Below are 17,895 nucleotides of genomic sequence, written 5' to 3'. Positions count from 1 at the left end.
GCGCAGCTCTAGCAAGAACAACCCGAGGCATCTCTGATTCTGATATCTCATGACTCTAGCCAATGGTCCAAAGCCCTCTCTGAATAGACAGTGGAAGCGCTCTTGTATCTCATAGTATACCGGACAATGCAAAATGTGATGTAACTCTGTCTCTGGCTCTGTATGACACAATTGGCATATCCTGGCCTCTGTTGGTACTCTCCTAAATCTGCCAATCTCAATCTCTAGCTGATGCGACGATGTGCACATGTGAGCAATAGCACATCATATCCCATAGGATAAATGAGTGTCCATATAGGCCGGTCTGATCACATATCCATCCTTTATTAGTTAGAGAAGATGCTCTCTATAGAAAGCCATCCTCGTGCTCAACTCTTGTGTCGGCTGTATCCATGTGCTTGTGGTATCTAGTTGAATCAAATCATGACATATAAGTCTAGTGCTCTCTGCCCGTGTGCGAGAAAGGGAGGGTGCATCCAAGGAGTACTGGAATGGAGGAATTCTATCCATGCTGAAGCCATGTGACTGAAACCATGATGTCATCTGCCCATACCAACATGTTCTGTCCCCCTGTAGCGCTAGCTGCCGGGATGACTCAAGGGCTAGCCGAGCATATCTGTCTTTGGGAGGTCCCATAAATTATACATGAAGGAAATTGATCTAGGAAGGGCCTCAACTACGAGAGGCGGGGCAGCTAGCTCGGCTCGAATAATCTCATGTGGCACTGAGGCCTCAGCCCGAATCAGCCGAGAGATCATAGAGACTAGAGGCCTCTCCATACATCTCCATCCATTAGTGCTACCAGATCTGCCATTGTTGTCCACCGAGGGTCCCCAAATGTGAACCCCATAGAGCATAGCCGAAGCCACTAGAGTGTCAAAAAGCCACAGCTTTGTTCAAGGTTTGTGAAACTGGGCATGCGAACACATCCTCCCAAGGACGCATAAGCTCTCGTCTATATAGTCTCTGCTGCTCTCCTCAATGAAAACGCCGGTCCACTGAAGACTACCCCAAGATAGGTGTATGCATGTGTATACTCCACCGTCTCGTGACCATATGTAAAATTGGGAGTTGTGTAACAAACTTAGACACCCCAAGTCTAGAATCTATCGCAAGACAAGAGAGAGATTTACTTAAAACAATTCACAAGATTCAATCACAGTTCAATTGAGTTGATACGGCCCGGCGTAGTTCCGTGACTAGAGAGATTGGCCCCAAAGACTGGCGCCTCTTTCAGTATTTCTTTTTGTATTAATAATTGAGCAAGTACAATGGCCTTGGCTCTTCTTTGCTCACCGGCTCGTGAGCTCTAAGAATGAGCTAGAGGGAGAGCCTAGGGTCTTATTTAAAGGCCCTTGGCCTTGGAAAAGTAGTTTACATGAAAATCTTAAGTTCCAAAAGCATCTGGTGCCAAAAGCTGCCGCCCAAAACAACCAACACAATTCACGAAATTCCGTACACCTGCCACGCAAGCAGCGCAGATCGCAGGCAACCGTACAGCTAGCCACGTCAGAGTTCTTACGCTTTTTTTTTAATGCCTATTTGTCCCTTTGGCCCCTCGGCAGTTGTCCATAAGTCCATAAGTTGGAACAACATATAACTTGAAAAGTCTTTAAATTATGTCCCTAGGCCATGCCAGGTCATCAGTTTGTGACATGCTAACCTCCTGACCCATTGTGGTGTAGTGGTAAACACCATAAACTTGGTTTTCCCCATGTTAACAGGCAATCCACTATCGTGGGCAAATGTGTACAAAGCATCTGACATTGCATTCCCTCCAGGGAGTCAGAAATCAACACAAAATCATCAGCATATAACAATGGTGGGATCCATGTCTCCTCTATCACCATCCCTCTCAATGTAGTCAGCAACCTCATCCACATACATGCCAAATAGGGTAGGGGATAGTGGGCATGTTTCACCTCAATAGCAGAGTGGACCACATCAGAGATCCCCTCTAGAGTGCGTACATAGCCCACTACTGACTTGTATAGAGCCATGATCCCCCAAATCAACTCTTTGGGCACCCCCATCTCCTGCAGTGCGCATCAATCTAGCTCTGGGTACTGTATCGAAGGCTTTGCAATAATCCACAAAGCAACATTAGACTCCTCAATAATGGCTCTAAGTGTCAGAATATGATCAAGAACAAAGAAACCTCTCCTGAAACCCGCGTGTCTTGCTGCATATAAGCCCTCTCTCTTTCTACCCATCTACTCAACTGTTGCTCAAGGATGGATGCGTAGAACCGTGCCAATGTGTGTCCAATCATGATATTGCGGTAGTTCCCAGTCTCCATAGGGTCCCTTGACTTGAACATAGGTAATATAGTGGACAAACTTTAAGCATCCGGTAGGCCTCGCACATGGCATGGTTGAACATCACTTCTAGAAGCTCTGCAAGCAGATCTCTGGCATGTATAAAATGCTCCGCTACTAGGCCATCGTGGTCATATTCTCTCCTGGTCTTCATCCTGTCAATGGCTTTCTTTACCATGTCGGAGGTAAAGAAAGCACATGTGTGTGGGCATGGCTGTGGTGGATCTGGAAGAGGTGGCTGCCCCGAGACTATGTAGAGAGATGCTGTGTACTGACCCCATACCTCCGTAGAAGTGATGGCTGGTGGGGGGGAGTGCTCATGGAAGAGTCGCCATGCCTCGCTTGAATCCTGGCTCAAAAACAACTGATATAAATCTTGCTCTAGGCGAGCTAGAAACGCCCTCTTCTTCCATCGTACCAAATGCCCAGAGGCAATCCGTGACTGCGTGTGAGTAATGACTCCTAGAAGTACCTCCCTTTGATATCGGGTTCTGGTCTCTCTGCACTCCTCATCATACCAACTATTTTGGGGTATGCTCCTAGAACGTTGCCGCTGCCCAGGCTCAGTGTGTGGATATGCCTCTGCTGTTGCATCCTGTAGTATCTTTGTCAATATATAAGTGAGCTCCCCTAGAGGTCTCCGTGGATCCTCTGTGCATAAGCGTCTGTAGATACCATCTATGTAGAAAAAATCAGTCTCTGAAGTAAAAGTGTATCGGGTATATGTAGTTGTCTATGTCAGTCGAGCTATGGTAAACTGGAATGAGATAGTAAACATGAGGAGGTCATGATCTACTGCCTACCCCCATAGGCTTGGGCCCGATTGAAAGTCCTGAATAGAGGGTATGAAACCGGGCTGAGCCATAACATAATCCACTATGCGATCCCCATGTCTATGGGGAAAACAAGTGAACCCACTCGACGCTGGAAAACTGTGGAGGCTATTCAAGATGGACAGTCCATGTGCAGTCCACAAATTTGTCTGATATCCCCCATATCCAGTGTGCTCTTCATCCTGCGAACACCTGGCCAATCCCATATCACTGACATCCAATTCTCTTTGAGGTATCATAGAAAGCTGTTTGAGACTGGCCCGTCTTGGCATTAAAGTCTTCCAAAAGAATGACATCTCCATTCCTAGAGAACTCCCATAAGTCCTCATCCAATATCATGTAAGGTGATTGCCCCATGGGCGATGCATAATGAGATGTGATGGGGGAAAAATAGCATATTGCAATGTAGAGTGGCCTCCCTGTCTCTGCTCTCACTCTGAGCCACATATATCTGGCCTGCTCATCTCTCCGAACAATATGAAATGAGGGGTTGAAGCTCCTCCCTGAATAGCACTGCCACACCTCTTGACCTCCATCCTCTATGCATTGATCTCACATCCTTCCTACAAGTAGTCTCCCAATGGTATTCTGTCACTCTTGGTAATGTGCCGCCAGGAGTGATGCGTTTTTGAGTAAAAAATAATATCCCTTCCCTTACAGCTATCCTCAAAAGTGCCTACATCTAGCTTCATTGATCCATTACAATTCCATGTTGCCGTTTTAAGGCTGGTCCCATAGGTCTCGCACCCGTCATGCGGTGCGTTTTTCCAACACCACTACTCTCCCTCGCCTGTACAAAGCAATTTTCCCTTTTTCCCTCGCGACCTTGATCTCTGGCATCAGCTCTTGCATGTGTGCTACCTATGTTAGAGTGAGGTCATCACCCAAAAATATCCGAGTTTGCTTGAGTGTTGGTCTCTTCTTGAGGAAGTCCTTCCTAGCTTCCAACGTATGGTAACATATAATGAGTGCTCTTTCCTTTGGTCTTTCTTTCTCATCACTTCCCTTCTTGCAAACTCTCCAGGCTCCCGTGTGTGTGGGTTCAGAAATACCCATGCGCTTCAAGAGCTCTTGCACCTCTTCTTCTATTTTTCTAGTGTCTTTGAGACCTGTAACACGTACATGAACGGCTCTAGTCTTTCTCTTTTGCTTCTCCTCAATTGTCATATTGATGATAGTGGATGTTGGTGTGGCTTCAAGCATCTTATCTTTTCCTTTCTTTGCGTCCTTGATCCACTTTTCAGCTTTATTAACCTTCTCTTGTGTTCTGAATAGGTGCTCCGCCTATGAAGAGATTGTTCGTGCCTTTTGCTCTTCCTCTTCTAGTAAAGTTTTCACTTGCTCCTTAATGCTTTGGAGCTCCTTTATCACGGAGGGTTGGTTTTTCCCTCCTTTGTGGGGGTATTTTTGCAAGCTGCGAGGTCTCCCTTGAGTTCTTTGATCAATGCATCCTTTTCATTCATGCGTTCTTCCATTTTTTATTTCCAGGATCCAAACGCAACAAGTGCATCCTCTAATCTTTTTTGCATCATACATTCCATTGCATTCACTTCTACCCTCACAATCGTCTACATTTCGGCCTTCAATGATGTGTACATCTCGTCACGCTTACTTAGCATCTCTTTGTCCAATTCTTTCCTCATATCTGCATACATAGCCTTTTTGTGAGTCTCTACATTTGCATACATCTCTTTTTCAATGTCACCTCTCAAAAGGCTTAACTCTGCCGTAATCATAATCTGGACCGTCTCAAACATTAAGTCATCCTTGACTCTAGAAATTTTCTCCGCTCTCACAGAACCTGGCGATAGTGTGCTCTCTCGAATTCTGCCTAAATGTCGTTTTCCATTTAGGCGGGGTTTCATAGACATCGTCATCTCCGAGGTCGGCTGGTTGGTCCATATTAATGAGAATGAGAGAGAGAGAGAGAGAGAGAGAGAGAGAGAGAGAGAGAGAGAGAGAGATGATATGATGATGGCATTGTGCAGACTACATTTACTGCTGATGGGAATGACCCAGTTTTATTGGACTTAACAAGCATGGGAAAGGGTAGGGTGTGGGTCAATGGAGAGGACATAGGCCGCCACTGGCCAGAAAATCTATCTCCAGAAGGAGGGTGCTCTAGCACTTGCGCGTACCAAGGTGCTTATTATTCCGACAAGTGTGCAACAAACTGTGGAAAACCGTCACAAAGCAGGTGCCTAGAAAATTTTCTTTTTCATTCTAGTCAGGTTGCATTTAGGAATCACTGTGTAAGTTGCACACACTTTTTTTGGCATGCCTAGCCAAGGTCTATGCAATGTGTCTCAAAGGCAGTTCACTTCTCTCTCTTCCTTTTACCTGAAAGATCTTTCTCTTTCTTCATTTTGGCCTTTAAAGCTGTGTGTGTGTGTTTTTTCCCTCTTGATTAATATGTCTTGCGCTCAAGAATCGTGGGACAGATGTTTGAGGTCTCTTGGGATTGTTCCTACAACGTTAATACTTCTCTTCTCATGGGTGTGTGTGTGTGTGTGTGTGTGTGTGTGTGTGTGAGAGAGAGAGAGAGAGAGAGAGAGAGAGAGAGAGAGATTAAGAAGAGGTAACTGCAATGACCTTTCTATCACCCGAGTGTGGTAGATTGGTTATCCCGGTTACTTCTTGAATAACAGGTCTTGAGTTCAAGACTTGTTGGATAGATCTTTGAGGACTGTTGGGATTGTTCCTACTATGTTAAAATCTCTCTCTCTCAAAAACACACACACACAAACCATAGGCAGCTGCCCGCGGCCCAACATGCTTGTGGTAATTTCCTTTTTTTTATAAATAAAATTCTTTTCAGGTATCATGTGCCCAGATCATGGCTTAAGGACGGTGACAACATGTTAGTCCTGTTTGAAGAGATCGGTGGAGACCCAACACAAATAAAGTTCCTAACCAGCTTTGTCACTTCCGTGTGTGCTCGAGTAGCACAATCGCATGCTCCGCCATTATCTGCAACTCAATTTTCGGATAATAGACCCATGGCAAGAATTGACTGTGGTATTGATAGAGTTATCAGTGGCTTTAGGTTTGCAAGCTATGGAACTCCCCAGGGAGCATGTGGAAGCTTTTCAAGGGGTGGTTGTCATGCAGTGAATTCATTGGCTGTGGTTGAGGAGGTAAGCCTCTCTCTCTCTCTCTCTCTCTCACACACACACACACAACAGAAAAAAAGGAAACAACCAATCAAATGATTATGTACAAAAGGCTACACAACCAATATTAGACAAGCCCATAGCCTCTCTCTCTCTCTCTCTCTCTCTCTCTCTCTCTCTCTCTCTCAAACACACACACGAATCTAGTGAAGCTCATGCCTCATTTAATTGTTTTGGACAGGCGTGTTTGGGACGAAGAGCTTGCTCCTTAATAGTCTCCAATGATTTCTTCAAGCAAAATCCATGTACAAATGTCTTGAAAAGTCTTGCTGTGGAAGCAGTATGTAAGTAATGATGGGGGAAGGACACAATTTCCTCAAAGCTCAAAAGAGGAGAATTTGGTCCATGTGACTATCAAGGTAGCCCTTCTCAGTAAAAGATGAAATATCTAATGGCCTCCCCTCTATACTCTCCATAGAAGAGAGTCTCCTTGCCCTTAGGCTCTTCCCTTTAACCTTCATATATATTTATTCCCCCAAGGCACATTGTATTATCAACTTTTGTAAATTTATTAATGGACATAGATATAAAAAAGAAAATCTTTTCTTGGAACTTTGAAGCATAGATTTGCAAGGCTGCGTCTCGGCAAGTGAAAGCGCGACATGAAGTGAACGACCTCCCTCTGAAGGTGCTTTTGTATTATCAAGGCAATTTTAAAAATCCATAAAACTTTTGAATTATCCCCCCTACAGTTTGTAATGGACAAAAATTCAAGGTAATTGCTTGAGATGATGAACCTCAAATCTTTGCACATGTTAATTTTTTGGTATTCCAAACATGGTTTAATCAGCTTGTTAATTTGCATTAGTAGATCACCAGAAGGTAGAAGGTTGTGTTTAGTACCCAACTAGAAGCCTTTGTGAGCCATAGACATTGTGCTGACTGTCAAATACATCTTGGAGAATTTAACTGAATTTTTTGTCAAATATATGAATGTGTTATAACTTAGTCTGACCTTACCTTAAATCAAATGCATAGCTTGATATGAGAATGGGTTCAATCACAAGCTATAAGTTTACTTTATCCAAGACTCTAAAAGAGCAGAAGGTTCAACAATAGGTAGCCTTGGTCTCTTGTTTTGGAGAAGGTAAAGATGTTGCTTTAGGGGATTGCCAAAAGGCAATTGAAGAATTTTGAGAGTTAGGTCTTTGAGCGAGCTCAATGGAGCGAACTTTTTTTTTTTTTTTTGCCCGCCCTTCTTAGCTTTCCTTCCTCCGCCTTCCTCCTCTTGTCGCCCGTGTGCCTCCTCCCCTCCACTTGCTTCTCCTCCTCAGCCTCCTCCTCCAACATCCTCCCTCCCCTCCACCTTCTTCCTCCATCTCCTCCTCTAGCCGCCATCCTCTTCCTCCTTACTCATCCCTCTCTTCTACTTCATTCCTCTCTCTTTCTCTCTCTCTCTCTCTCTCTCTCTCTCTCTCCCTCTCCTACCCCACCAATCCCTACCCCTCCCCCCACATTGTGATGTGGTTTTTTATCTAATTGAACCCAAAAGAAAACAATTATTACGACTTGGATGCATGTTCACGCTATCGCATGCTAAAATCATCTAAGCTACAATATTCACATTCTCTCTCTCTCTCTCTCTCTCTCTCTCTCTCTCTCTCTCTCTCTCGTGTACATATCTAAAATCAAATAGATTAAAACAAAGATAGAGAGTGCATAGTAATAAACGACCCAAATAATTGTATTTATTTGATGACGTTAATAGTTAAACATTGCTGTGTACACAATTATCTTGGTCCCTCATCACATGTATATATCTAAATCCAAATAGATTAAAACGAAGACAGAAAGAGGAGACTAAAAAATGACCCAAATATTTTTATTTATTTGATGACGTTGAGTTACAATATAGCAACTAAACATTGCTGTGTACATAATGTTCTTGGTTCCCTCATCATAGTTTAGGATGTGCCATGACTGCATCTCCTTCAAGACCATGTGTCGCCTCCGTTGTGTGCTCAACTTTCCCACCATGCGTTGCAGAAACTACAATAAAATTTTGGTTAGGGACAATGCTCTTAGCAAAAACTACATTAATACTAAAAGTTTACTAAGAAGTCGTAGAAGTCAGTATTTGAAACCAATCACCTATTAAATGGATCCTATGACACATTGCGTACCCTGTTTGAAAGGCATGTTCTTGATATAATCCGCTGCTAACCCAAGATATGCATGAAGACCTTCTAGATATGGGAGTAAATTCATGAGGAGCACATTGTCGTTGCTCGCTCCATCGTAACTCCTTAATGTGACAAGCGTATGTGGTGGGTTTTCAATTGCCTTCTCAGGATTGTCATCTACTAGAATGGTGTCCAGAGGGTCCTTGATGTATGAGGCTACTAACTCAGATCTAAAGTTCTTCACAAACACCAAATTGAATTTTGGATGCTTGCCTTCGCAGAGCCTCTCTTCACCGTGTCCTTGATGCAGACAAAACTTGAAAAATGTTTCACCATACCCAACCTCTTTGTATTTACTCTTAATTAAATGGATACTGGGGGGTAGATTTTGCTCTTGCATGGAGCTCCAAATCCCTACATCGAATAGCTCAAACATCACTCTCAGCAATAGCAATATCCCTGGTCGCAATGACACACCCATTCGCCCTACATTTAGAATATTTGCAGCGTGGGAAGGAGCACTTTTCCACTGCCACCGTTTCAACAGGACACCGTTAACATCGAACACTATGAGTTTCCTTTTCGCATGGCAAGAAGGAAGTGTGCCTGTGCCTTCACGACAATCAATTACCAAATGAATCTTACTTAGCATCATATTAGGAGGGATACATAATTTAGACTTTCACACTACTCAAGGAAGAAAGACACTTACCATTACATAGATGTTGCAATTCTTCCATTGACTCTTGTCGATCTAGCAATAGTACATGTCGACCCATTCGCAGCCCCGGACGTGCCAGAAGACCGCAACCAACATACATTTGTAATACTACATTACCCTCCTCTGTATAGAGAGAGAGTAGCTTCTCGTGTAAAGTTGGACTTCTCTCCATGCCCCCTGAAGAGATATCATCATTCTAAATGTATGTCTGAAAATTTAGATAAGCAAATGGAGGTGAACTTTTTGAAAACTCACGGCATACCTCGCCAAGGACAGCCATCCGTTTTGAGTTGCCAATGACTGACGTTGTAGTAATTAAAGATAACGTCCGAATCAGGCTTTCAATTCAATCTGTAGGCACCAATTTTGCGGAATACAATGATTTCCAAGCAACACATCTGTGGGACTTAAGACTCATAATGAGGACACACTCTATCACACACTATTTTTCCAAAGCAAGCAAGTAGTTTTACCTACTGTAACACCACCATGGAGGCTGAATGGAGTAGCACACAGGACGATAGTTGTATGGTCAAGATAGTACCCATTTCGATTTGCTAGGCTAGATAATGTCCATGCATGTTCTCAACGACATATCAACACTAGATTTCCCTTCTCATCAAGATACTCCCTGGCAATACCAAAAACCTTTTGGATTTGATTGATTTCGAATTGGTTCCATTTGGGGATATTGGGTAATGTTATCCCGACGACGCTTGTGTTGGTTGGTAGATGACAAAATATTGCATCGCAACCTGCATTTGTTGTCCCGCCTCGCACCCGAAAGCTTCGCCTAGGTACTATAGCAATTTTAGTGAGTAGGGCACCTACATCTCCCTTGCACGTCTCGTCAGCAGCTGCTCCCATAGGATCAATAGCTAAAACCGTAGAATCTGATTTTAAGGAAATGAATATCCAGTTAGTAAGGTGAGACAATAATACCAGGAGTACCTCAGGTTGTTAGCATACCAGAGCTATGTGCCATTGAATTCTGCGCTTCATCGTGAGGTGGAGTGTTGCATTGCACCATTACATCTGGATATAACAAACAGGTAAGTGACTGTATTTTAAATACTTAAAGATATCTTCTCTTTGATGCTACACACTTGCTCACCTCCAACAAGAAGAGCAGGCTCTCCGCGGTGACCAGTCTCTGCTACAATAGACAATCCTGTTGAAACTTCGGTTATTGTGCCATTCGCATCATCTTCATCCACCCACTACAATAAATACATTGCTTACTGCACAATACATACCACAATCAATCATTCCATACTTACGAGGTAGACCGATAATTATTGTCATTTCCTTAGAGTGTATGGCATCTTGCATTCCTTCACTTTCAGTGGTCGCCTAGCGGTGTAAAAGAGCAGGCCCTATATTAATTCCAATCTCTGTGCACTGTCGTTGTGCCTGCTCATGTGCCTCGTCATGCGAAGGAAGAACATGAGGCTCTGAAGTGGTATGAGATGCTGGTGGAGCTTGTTCAGGCTCTAGGAAATGACTATGAGCTTCTTATGGCAATGGTTTTTGTTGTTGTTGGGGAGGTATTGATGAGTATTTGGATGGTTCAGATTGTGGATGTGTTGCAGAACTATTAGGAGCTTCAATGATCCCATGTATACCTGCAGATTCCACGGGTACATGGGTTTGAAGATGAGGTGACTTGATTAATGTGCCTTGGTTCTCTAGGATTCTCGGTGTTAATAGGTTCTCTCCCATTGATTGTGTGTCTCCCTCTTGACCTGCTTTCGGTCTTGATGTACTAACCTTGTTTAGAGGCATTGAAGTATCTCTTTCCATTACTTGACCTTTATCCTTCTTCGCGCTGCTCCCCTGTGGGAGAGCATATAAATTACAGGAGCAATATTAGTTAAACCTTTCCATTCAAGCAACAACAAGGGTGTGCGAAAACTTGACTGGGTAGATTGTGGGGCTCTTGTAGGTTTAGCAGTTCGAGAAGGCGGCACATCACTTTCGTCTTCATCATCCTCAAACTCCGAAGGACATTCACCGTCTCTACGCCTTGGTTCACGATCCTCCTCCTCCTCTTCTTCGTTATCTGTCTCCTCAGTCACAACATCTTTTCCTTTTAGGGAACGTAGGTTCTAATTCTGGCAAAATTAATTTCACGGGTTGCAGTTAAATCCTCACATGACTTGAAAATAGTTTAACTATGGTTTTGTATGCTTTTACCTCTTCTTGATGTCTTTTAACTCTGCCGGTCTCTGCCTCCTTGAACTGCTCCCGCTCGTTGGGGGAAAATGTGTCCTTCGCAAAGTCAATGAAAAGAGGACACTCAACATAGACTTTTTTGGGCCACAATGTTGCACATTGTTCTTCCGTATACATGCATGCAGTGTGCTTCACATTGAGCCACTCTTTTGTAACTGGAACTTTATCTGTCCAACCCATATTCCGCACCCATCTTGTATATGTTTGCCAAAATATACTTAATGCCATTCACTCAAATTTTTAAGATTTAGGAATCAATTAGGACAAGATTACATACCTGTAAAATGCCCGTTTGGCGGCCATGTTAGTACCCTCCTTCAGTTTTTGCTTGTTAGCTTTGAGTCCACCTTTCAATCTATCGCACTCCACTTCATACAATGTGCCACTGTACCTCGATTGCCACTCCCTTATAGTTGTCACTAGGGTGTCGTTTTCAGGGAGACGGCACGATTTCTTCAGCAAAGCATACTGCCTCGTAGCCTCGTTCACAAGTTGATTCCACCATGTCTCTCGACGTAACCAAGTGTGGAATACGGAGTGGTCGTCTACATTATTACACAACTACGTTATTTAATACTATACTCTCTTTTTTTTTGAAACATTTATCGCAAAATGACCTTACTTAGCACTAATTTTAGGCTTGGATATAATGTGGTTGGATCATCGCTAACCAAGGCCCTTATTAGCACATTGCTACGATGATCGACTAGTAGATCGGCGCATGCAAGACTGTATATTCATCTGTCAACCACTTTGGTCTCCTACTCCAGTCTATGTCCATAAGCAATCTAGAAACAAAGGTTAAAATTTTTTAAGCAGCACGTGAATGTAAACTTAACTCCCTTTGAAAGAAATCCCTATTAGTCTTACCTCGACCACTCTTCCCCTAAGTTAGGATCCGCAATTGCGGATGCCCGTTGCGTATTTTTTCCGGTTTTCGTGTCAGCCTTATAGAATGCGTTACGGTAATGGGTAGTGAACTCCTCCGTTGAGAGCTCATTTCGCTTATTACTTACAGATTGCAAAGCCTTTGTATACTTTGCCTGAATCGTGACATTAGTTCATTCTTTGTTTGATCCACTACATTGTCATGGTGAGAATAACCTAAAGGACAATGAAACTTACCGCATATAGAAGTTGGGATAGCACAATAAGAGGAACCTTGTACCAGCGTCTTCGCAATCTCCCGCGCTTATTCATTTCAGCATCTAATTCTCGTTGCAACCATCCTGGAACATCTTCCTCCAAACCATTAAGCAATGTATTCATGTTGGCCGTGCCCATTGCTCTTACCATACATAGAATATCTATGAAGGAAGTTTTTACGTAGCCTTTGTCATTAATGCTGTGGCAACAAAACTTACACCATTAAAAGACTAGGTAGCGATAATCATGCTATATCTAAGCTTATCGAATTGACTAGGAAGCAATACTCATGCTATGGCTAAGCTTATCGATTCGACTAGGATGCGTTAATTATGTTATAGCTAAGCTTACGATTCAAGCGTGCCACCACAGTGAGAACTTCTCCCTCGTTCTCTTTAGTGACCTTAACCATGCAGGCTTCCACACAACAATGGTACTTAGGCTCCTCTTTGTGAACTGCAAAGCAAAATTATCTTGCATAGTTTCACAAAATTCATCTCATCTTGATATTGAGTCAGAAGCAAAAGTGTATAAAGTAATCTACTTGTATCAATTTGTGCATTCCATGCCCGGACGGTGATTCCCATCCAATGTGTACAACATTTTTCCTTTCACGTCCCCCCACCCGGATTTATGCAATTGTTTCTCAAAATCCTCATTAAGTTGATCCAGATTGGATCCCAGGTTTTCCGAATAGCATGACTAACTTCTACTGCATCTAGATCTGGAGTCCTTATTGAAAGCATGAACCTGGCACGATGTGGAACATATCCATTTCTAGAGAACTCCAACGCTAGATTGTGCACACGATCTTGCACTAGCCGTACCGTTGTAACAAGCGGCACAATGGCACTGGTGGCAGTGGTACTTTGCGAGTATTCTGTATAACCGTACTTGAATAGCTTTCAATCTTGTAGTTTGTGTTACGAATGTTAGATGAGCATACCATTTTAGAAATTACCAACCTGAAGGCGATGCAAAGTGTCGTCGAGCAAATCCCATTTCAGCGTGGATTTCTCGGTAATAGTAAAAAGACCGCGATCTTCATCCCCCGCATCCTCTCTTTCGTCATCTTCTTCACTTGAGTAGTTCGCAATAGGGACCTGGTCCTTTGATGGTGCTGGTACCTCGGATTGTGTAGTGCCCTCTGCATTGGCTTTCACTGGCTTCTGCACTACTTTGGCTTTGGTGACTTCTTTCTTTGTGCTAGCACCTTCCTTTTTCAAAGGAATTCTACCATTTTCTTTGGGGGCTCCCAGCTAGGGTCCTCTTCTTTCTGTGTTCGTGTGACTCGCTTGCTTTCAACGACTTCACTTGCTTGATCTGCACTTCTTTTCTTGACACCCATCGACTACTTGGCCATAGGCAAATAATAATTAGCTTAGGTTACTGGAAAACAACGATTAATTTCATGAGTAAATAGTGCAATAAACTCCAGTGGCTTACCTCTACAGCAAGAGTCTTTGGAGGAGGCTTTCAAACGCTTGGTTTGGGCATAGAACCCGATGCTATGCTAGTGTCTCTTGGTGCGACAGGTACTGAACCTTTGCCTCCAGAGGATACAGTTCGTTGTCCTTTTGCCTGGACACAAAATGTTTGATGTTTCTTGCAAAAGAGAGCATGTAAGACTCGATAAAATTAATAGGTCTCATTACCAATTCTCTTATCGGCCACGCCACAACTGCACCCACTGTTGCACCTAAGGTGCACACATCATCGTCAATGGGTGGAACATGTGGCAACATGAGACCGGGAGCTGATGCCGATTGGATAGCTACTCCCAACGTGCTGATGGGGGCTTTTCACAAGCCAAGCTCCCATACCCCTCTTCTCTCGTCCCCACCCCATGAAAACCCCCTCTTAGGGAGGGAGTGATAAAAGGCATTGGAAAAAGTAAGAAAAAAATAAAGTATGATTATGTAAATATATAAGAAAGGTAAAATAGGCCACCTCATGCCTGCGGGGTAGCCCATCCCCACCTTGCCTCCTTTTTCTTCACTGTTGTCCCGCCGGGTGTCCCTTTTCCTCTCCTCCACTCAAAAAGTCAACCCCCTCTCTCTTCCCCTTGTCCTTTCTCCTTTCTCTCTCCCCTCAAGCTACCCCACCTCTCACCAATAATGCATTATAACTCACCAATAATGCACCCTAACTCACATACAACTTACCCTATCTTCCAAAATAGTATACCCCACCCCCTCTTTCTCTCTCCTATCATATTCCATGACCCAAATACCCCCCTCTCTCTCTCTCTCTAAAGGGCGCCATGTCTCTTGTCTTGTAGCTAAATAACCTCCCCCACACTCACACACACTCAGTTTCACTGAAAAAGGTGCCCACAGACCCATCCCCACCCGGTAGTTACCTGATTTTTCTTGTGTTCACACACATCTGCACACAGATTCACCTCTGAACACACTCCCCTCTCTCCCCTCTTGTAATCACTTTATTCTCCATGTCCCCTCTCACTTTTTTTCATCAACCCATCTCTCTCTCTCTTAGTCTCTCTCTCATGAGACTGCTGTTTTGGCACATATACACACAGCCAGACAAGTGGGGCCCACAGTCACACGGCCTATGTAGATAATGATTTCTTCATTTCTAAATTCTAGAATTTCTCCCTCCTCCTCCCCTATATAAAGAGGGGTCACCATCACACTAAGGACACACACAACATCACCAAAGAACACAGTATGCACTGTGTGTGCCTAGTGCACACACACACACCCACACCATCACCATCACCGCAATCACCATGCTTGTCTTGAGCATGACCTCTACACCCTTGGCTATGGAAGATGAAGGGCAACTAAATGAAGGATGATGACCATAACCCTCGTTCGAGTCTTCGTCATCAACTCCCACATATCCGCCATGTGCTCTATCACTCTCTCCCTTCTCATTCCCCTACCCTATGCTCCCCATTTCATCGCCTTATTCTCTAAATAAAGCTTGAGATTTTGTGAGTATGTTTTCTTGTAATTTTTTGCCCATGTGAGGTGTGCGGAATCGCCACCTAATCTTGTGTTTGGAGTGAGCTTGTGTATGTGTGAAGGGTGTGCGGATTCGCCATCCTTTTGTGGTGCCTAAGTACTAAGCCACTATACCCCCTCCCTCACTCTCTCTCTCTCTCTCTGTCTCTCTCTCTCTCTCTCTCTCTCTCTCTCTCACTTGATCTCATTCCCTTTCCTCTTCATCATTACTCCCAAGCATCCATCTCTCTTGGATGAAAACTTTGTTATGGTGGTGTGTTGTTTGCGTGCTAGCCGCTGAAGCTAGGTGGTGCCCCCTGTTTGCTTTACCATGACAGGCTTGAGGCGCGCCATTCGGTCCCCAGTGTTTTAGAGGACGTCGGGGTTCGTGGGTTCAGCAAAAGGTATCAACGCCGACCCAAGTAAGGTGTCCGCACTCATAGCTCTACCTTCACCAACGACCGCACGTCAACTGGTCTCTTTTCTACAGAAGGTGAGGTACTTAAGTAGATTCATACATCTACTATCACAACTTGTTCTACCACTACAACAACTCACTCAAAGATCAACTTTCACTTGGGACGAGGAAAGCGAACATCACTACAACAAGGTAAAGGAGGTCTTAGCCACTCTGCCAACTATCTCACCACCTAAGTGGGATGAAAAATTCTATGTCACCTCAAGTGTTGGTGATGACTCATTGGGGGCTGTGCTACTCCAAAAGGATACGACGACATATTTCATGAGGCCAATCTACTTCTCTAGTCGAATGATGACAGCAGGAGAGAAAGGTTTCACCCATGTGGAACACTTAGTCCTAGCTCTTAGATTTGCAACTACAAAGTTTAGGTCATATTTGCTGCCTAAGCAATTTGTGATTCTAACCACGGATGAAATATTTTCCTATGTTGTACAACACATGGATGTGTCTGCTAGAATTACTAAATGGCTAGTTCGTCTGCAAGAGTTTGACTACACGGTACAGGTAGAAAGCACGACAAGGGCAAGTTTGGGGGGACTCATGACCTACCAAGTCTTTGAAAGGAAGGAGAAGCAATTTAAGGAAGGAGAAGTCCGATTACCTCCAGTACCACCGATGGTAGAAGGAGCATACTCTCTCTACTTTGATGGAGCCTACAAGCGAGCGTCCGACAAAGCAGCTGCAGGCATAGTGGTCTTTGATGACAAAGGGACAAAGGTATTTTCGTTGGGCCAATTGTTAGATTCACATTCTAACAATGAAGCTGAGTATGCAGCACTAACCAAGGGTCTACAATGGTGCATCTCGCAAGGTGCACAACGCCTTAATGTATTTGGGGATACTCTACTTCTGGTAAGGCAAGTAAATGGAGCATGGACATGCAAGAATCCTAGTTTAAGGACTCGCTTAAGTGGTGTAAAAACCTTGTTGGGTAAGTTTGAAGAAGTTCAAATACACCATATCCCAAGGGCTCAAAACCAAGAAGCAGATGCCCTAGCAAGTGAAAGACTACAGGAAGTGGTGGTTGGAGCAATAAAACTAAAGCTCCCTCTATTTCAAGGCAGTGATGCCTTGCCTGACATCATGCATTTTTTGGAAACAGGGGAATGCCCATCAGATTTAACAAAGGGACAGAAGCAATGGCTGACGCGGAAGGCCACAAGGTATCGACTCATCAATGATGGTTTGTACTGTAAGGGTAAGGACCAAATACTCAGGAAGGTCCCTCTCTCTCACGAAATCACGGGAGTAATTGCTAGCTGTCACGACGGGGTTTGTGGTGGTCACTTTGCCCTAGACATAACAAGTAGGAAAATCTTGCAGGCAGGCTTCATATGGCCTAGCCTCAACCGTGATGTACACCATTGGTGCAAAACGTGTAAGTTGTGTCAAAAGGCCGGCACTAGGTCACTTATGTCTGAACCACAGACACCTATTCTCTCATATGGCCCATTTGAAAAATGGGGTATCAATGCCATTAGGCCATTACCTAGGGCCAACTCAGGAAAATTCTACATTATCATGGGGGTCGACTACATGACTAGATGGGCAGAGGCTACAACCACCACTAGAATCACAGCGGTAGAGGTAGCTAAATTTATCTACGAGCACATATGTTGTAGGTTTGGCACACCTTTAGAGATCATCTCTGATAGAGGGCCAGGTTTCAGAGCAGACTTGGTAGGAGAATTAATGCAGAAACTGGGCATTACAAGGAGGCACTCTTCACCATATTACCCTCAATGTAATGGCCTAGTTGAAAAGGTAAATGGAATGGTTTCTAAAATTATTACCAAGCAGGTAAACAATCATCCCGGAGACTGGGATAAGTATCTACTACCAGCTTTATGGGCCTACATAACTTCATTTCGTGCATCCTTGGGATTCACACCGTAT

At 43.9% G+C, this 17,895-nt stretch overlaps 1 protein-coding gene and 1 pseudogene across 2 annotated transcripts in view; one reads left to right on the top strand and one right to left on the bottom strand.

Moving 5' to 3' along the window:
- The window catches only part of LOC147442811 (beta-galactosidase 8-like), a 152,995-nt gene extending 145,928 nt beyond the window's left edge, over positions 1 to 7,067 (top strand). For both annotated transcript variants that reach the window (XM_086528841.1, XM_086528842.1), the window contains 3 exons: positions 5,140 to 5,348; positions 5,970 to 6,288; positions 6,506 to 7,067. In XM_086528841.1, coding sequence (XP_086384967.1) covers positions 5,140 to 5,348; positions 5,970 to 6,288; positions 6,506 to 6,616 — 639 coding nt within the window. In that variant the 3' untranslated portion in view covers positions 6,617 to 7,067. The remainder of the gene's footprint in view (positions 1 to 5,139; positions 5,349 to 5,969; positions 6,289 to 6,505) is intronic.
- A 1,154-nt stretch (positions 7,068 to 8,221) lies between these two features.
- Positions 8,222 to 14,294, bottom strand: LOC147442810 (uncharacterized; annotated as a pseudogene).
- Positions 14,295 to 17,895: the final 3,601 nt, after the last annotated feature.

This window comes from Adiantum capillus-veneris, chromosome 14 (genome assembly GCF_014529385.1).
Source record: "Adiantum capillus-veneris isolate H3 chromosome 14, ASM1452938v2, whole genome shotgun sequence".
In the NCBI taxonomy this organism is placed as follows: domain Eukaryota; kingdom Viridiplantae; phylum Streptophyta; class Polypodiopsida; order Polypodiales; family Pteridaceae; genus Adiantum; species Adiantum capillus-veneris.
The sequence above is the reverse complement of the archived record's forward strand: the minus strand, read 5'-3'. Positions and strand labels throughout refer to the sequence as shown.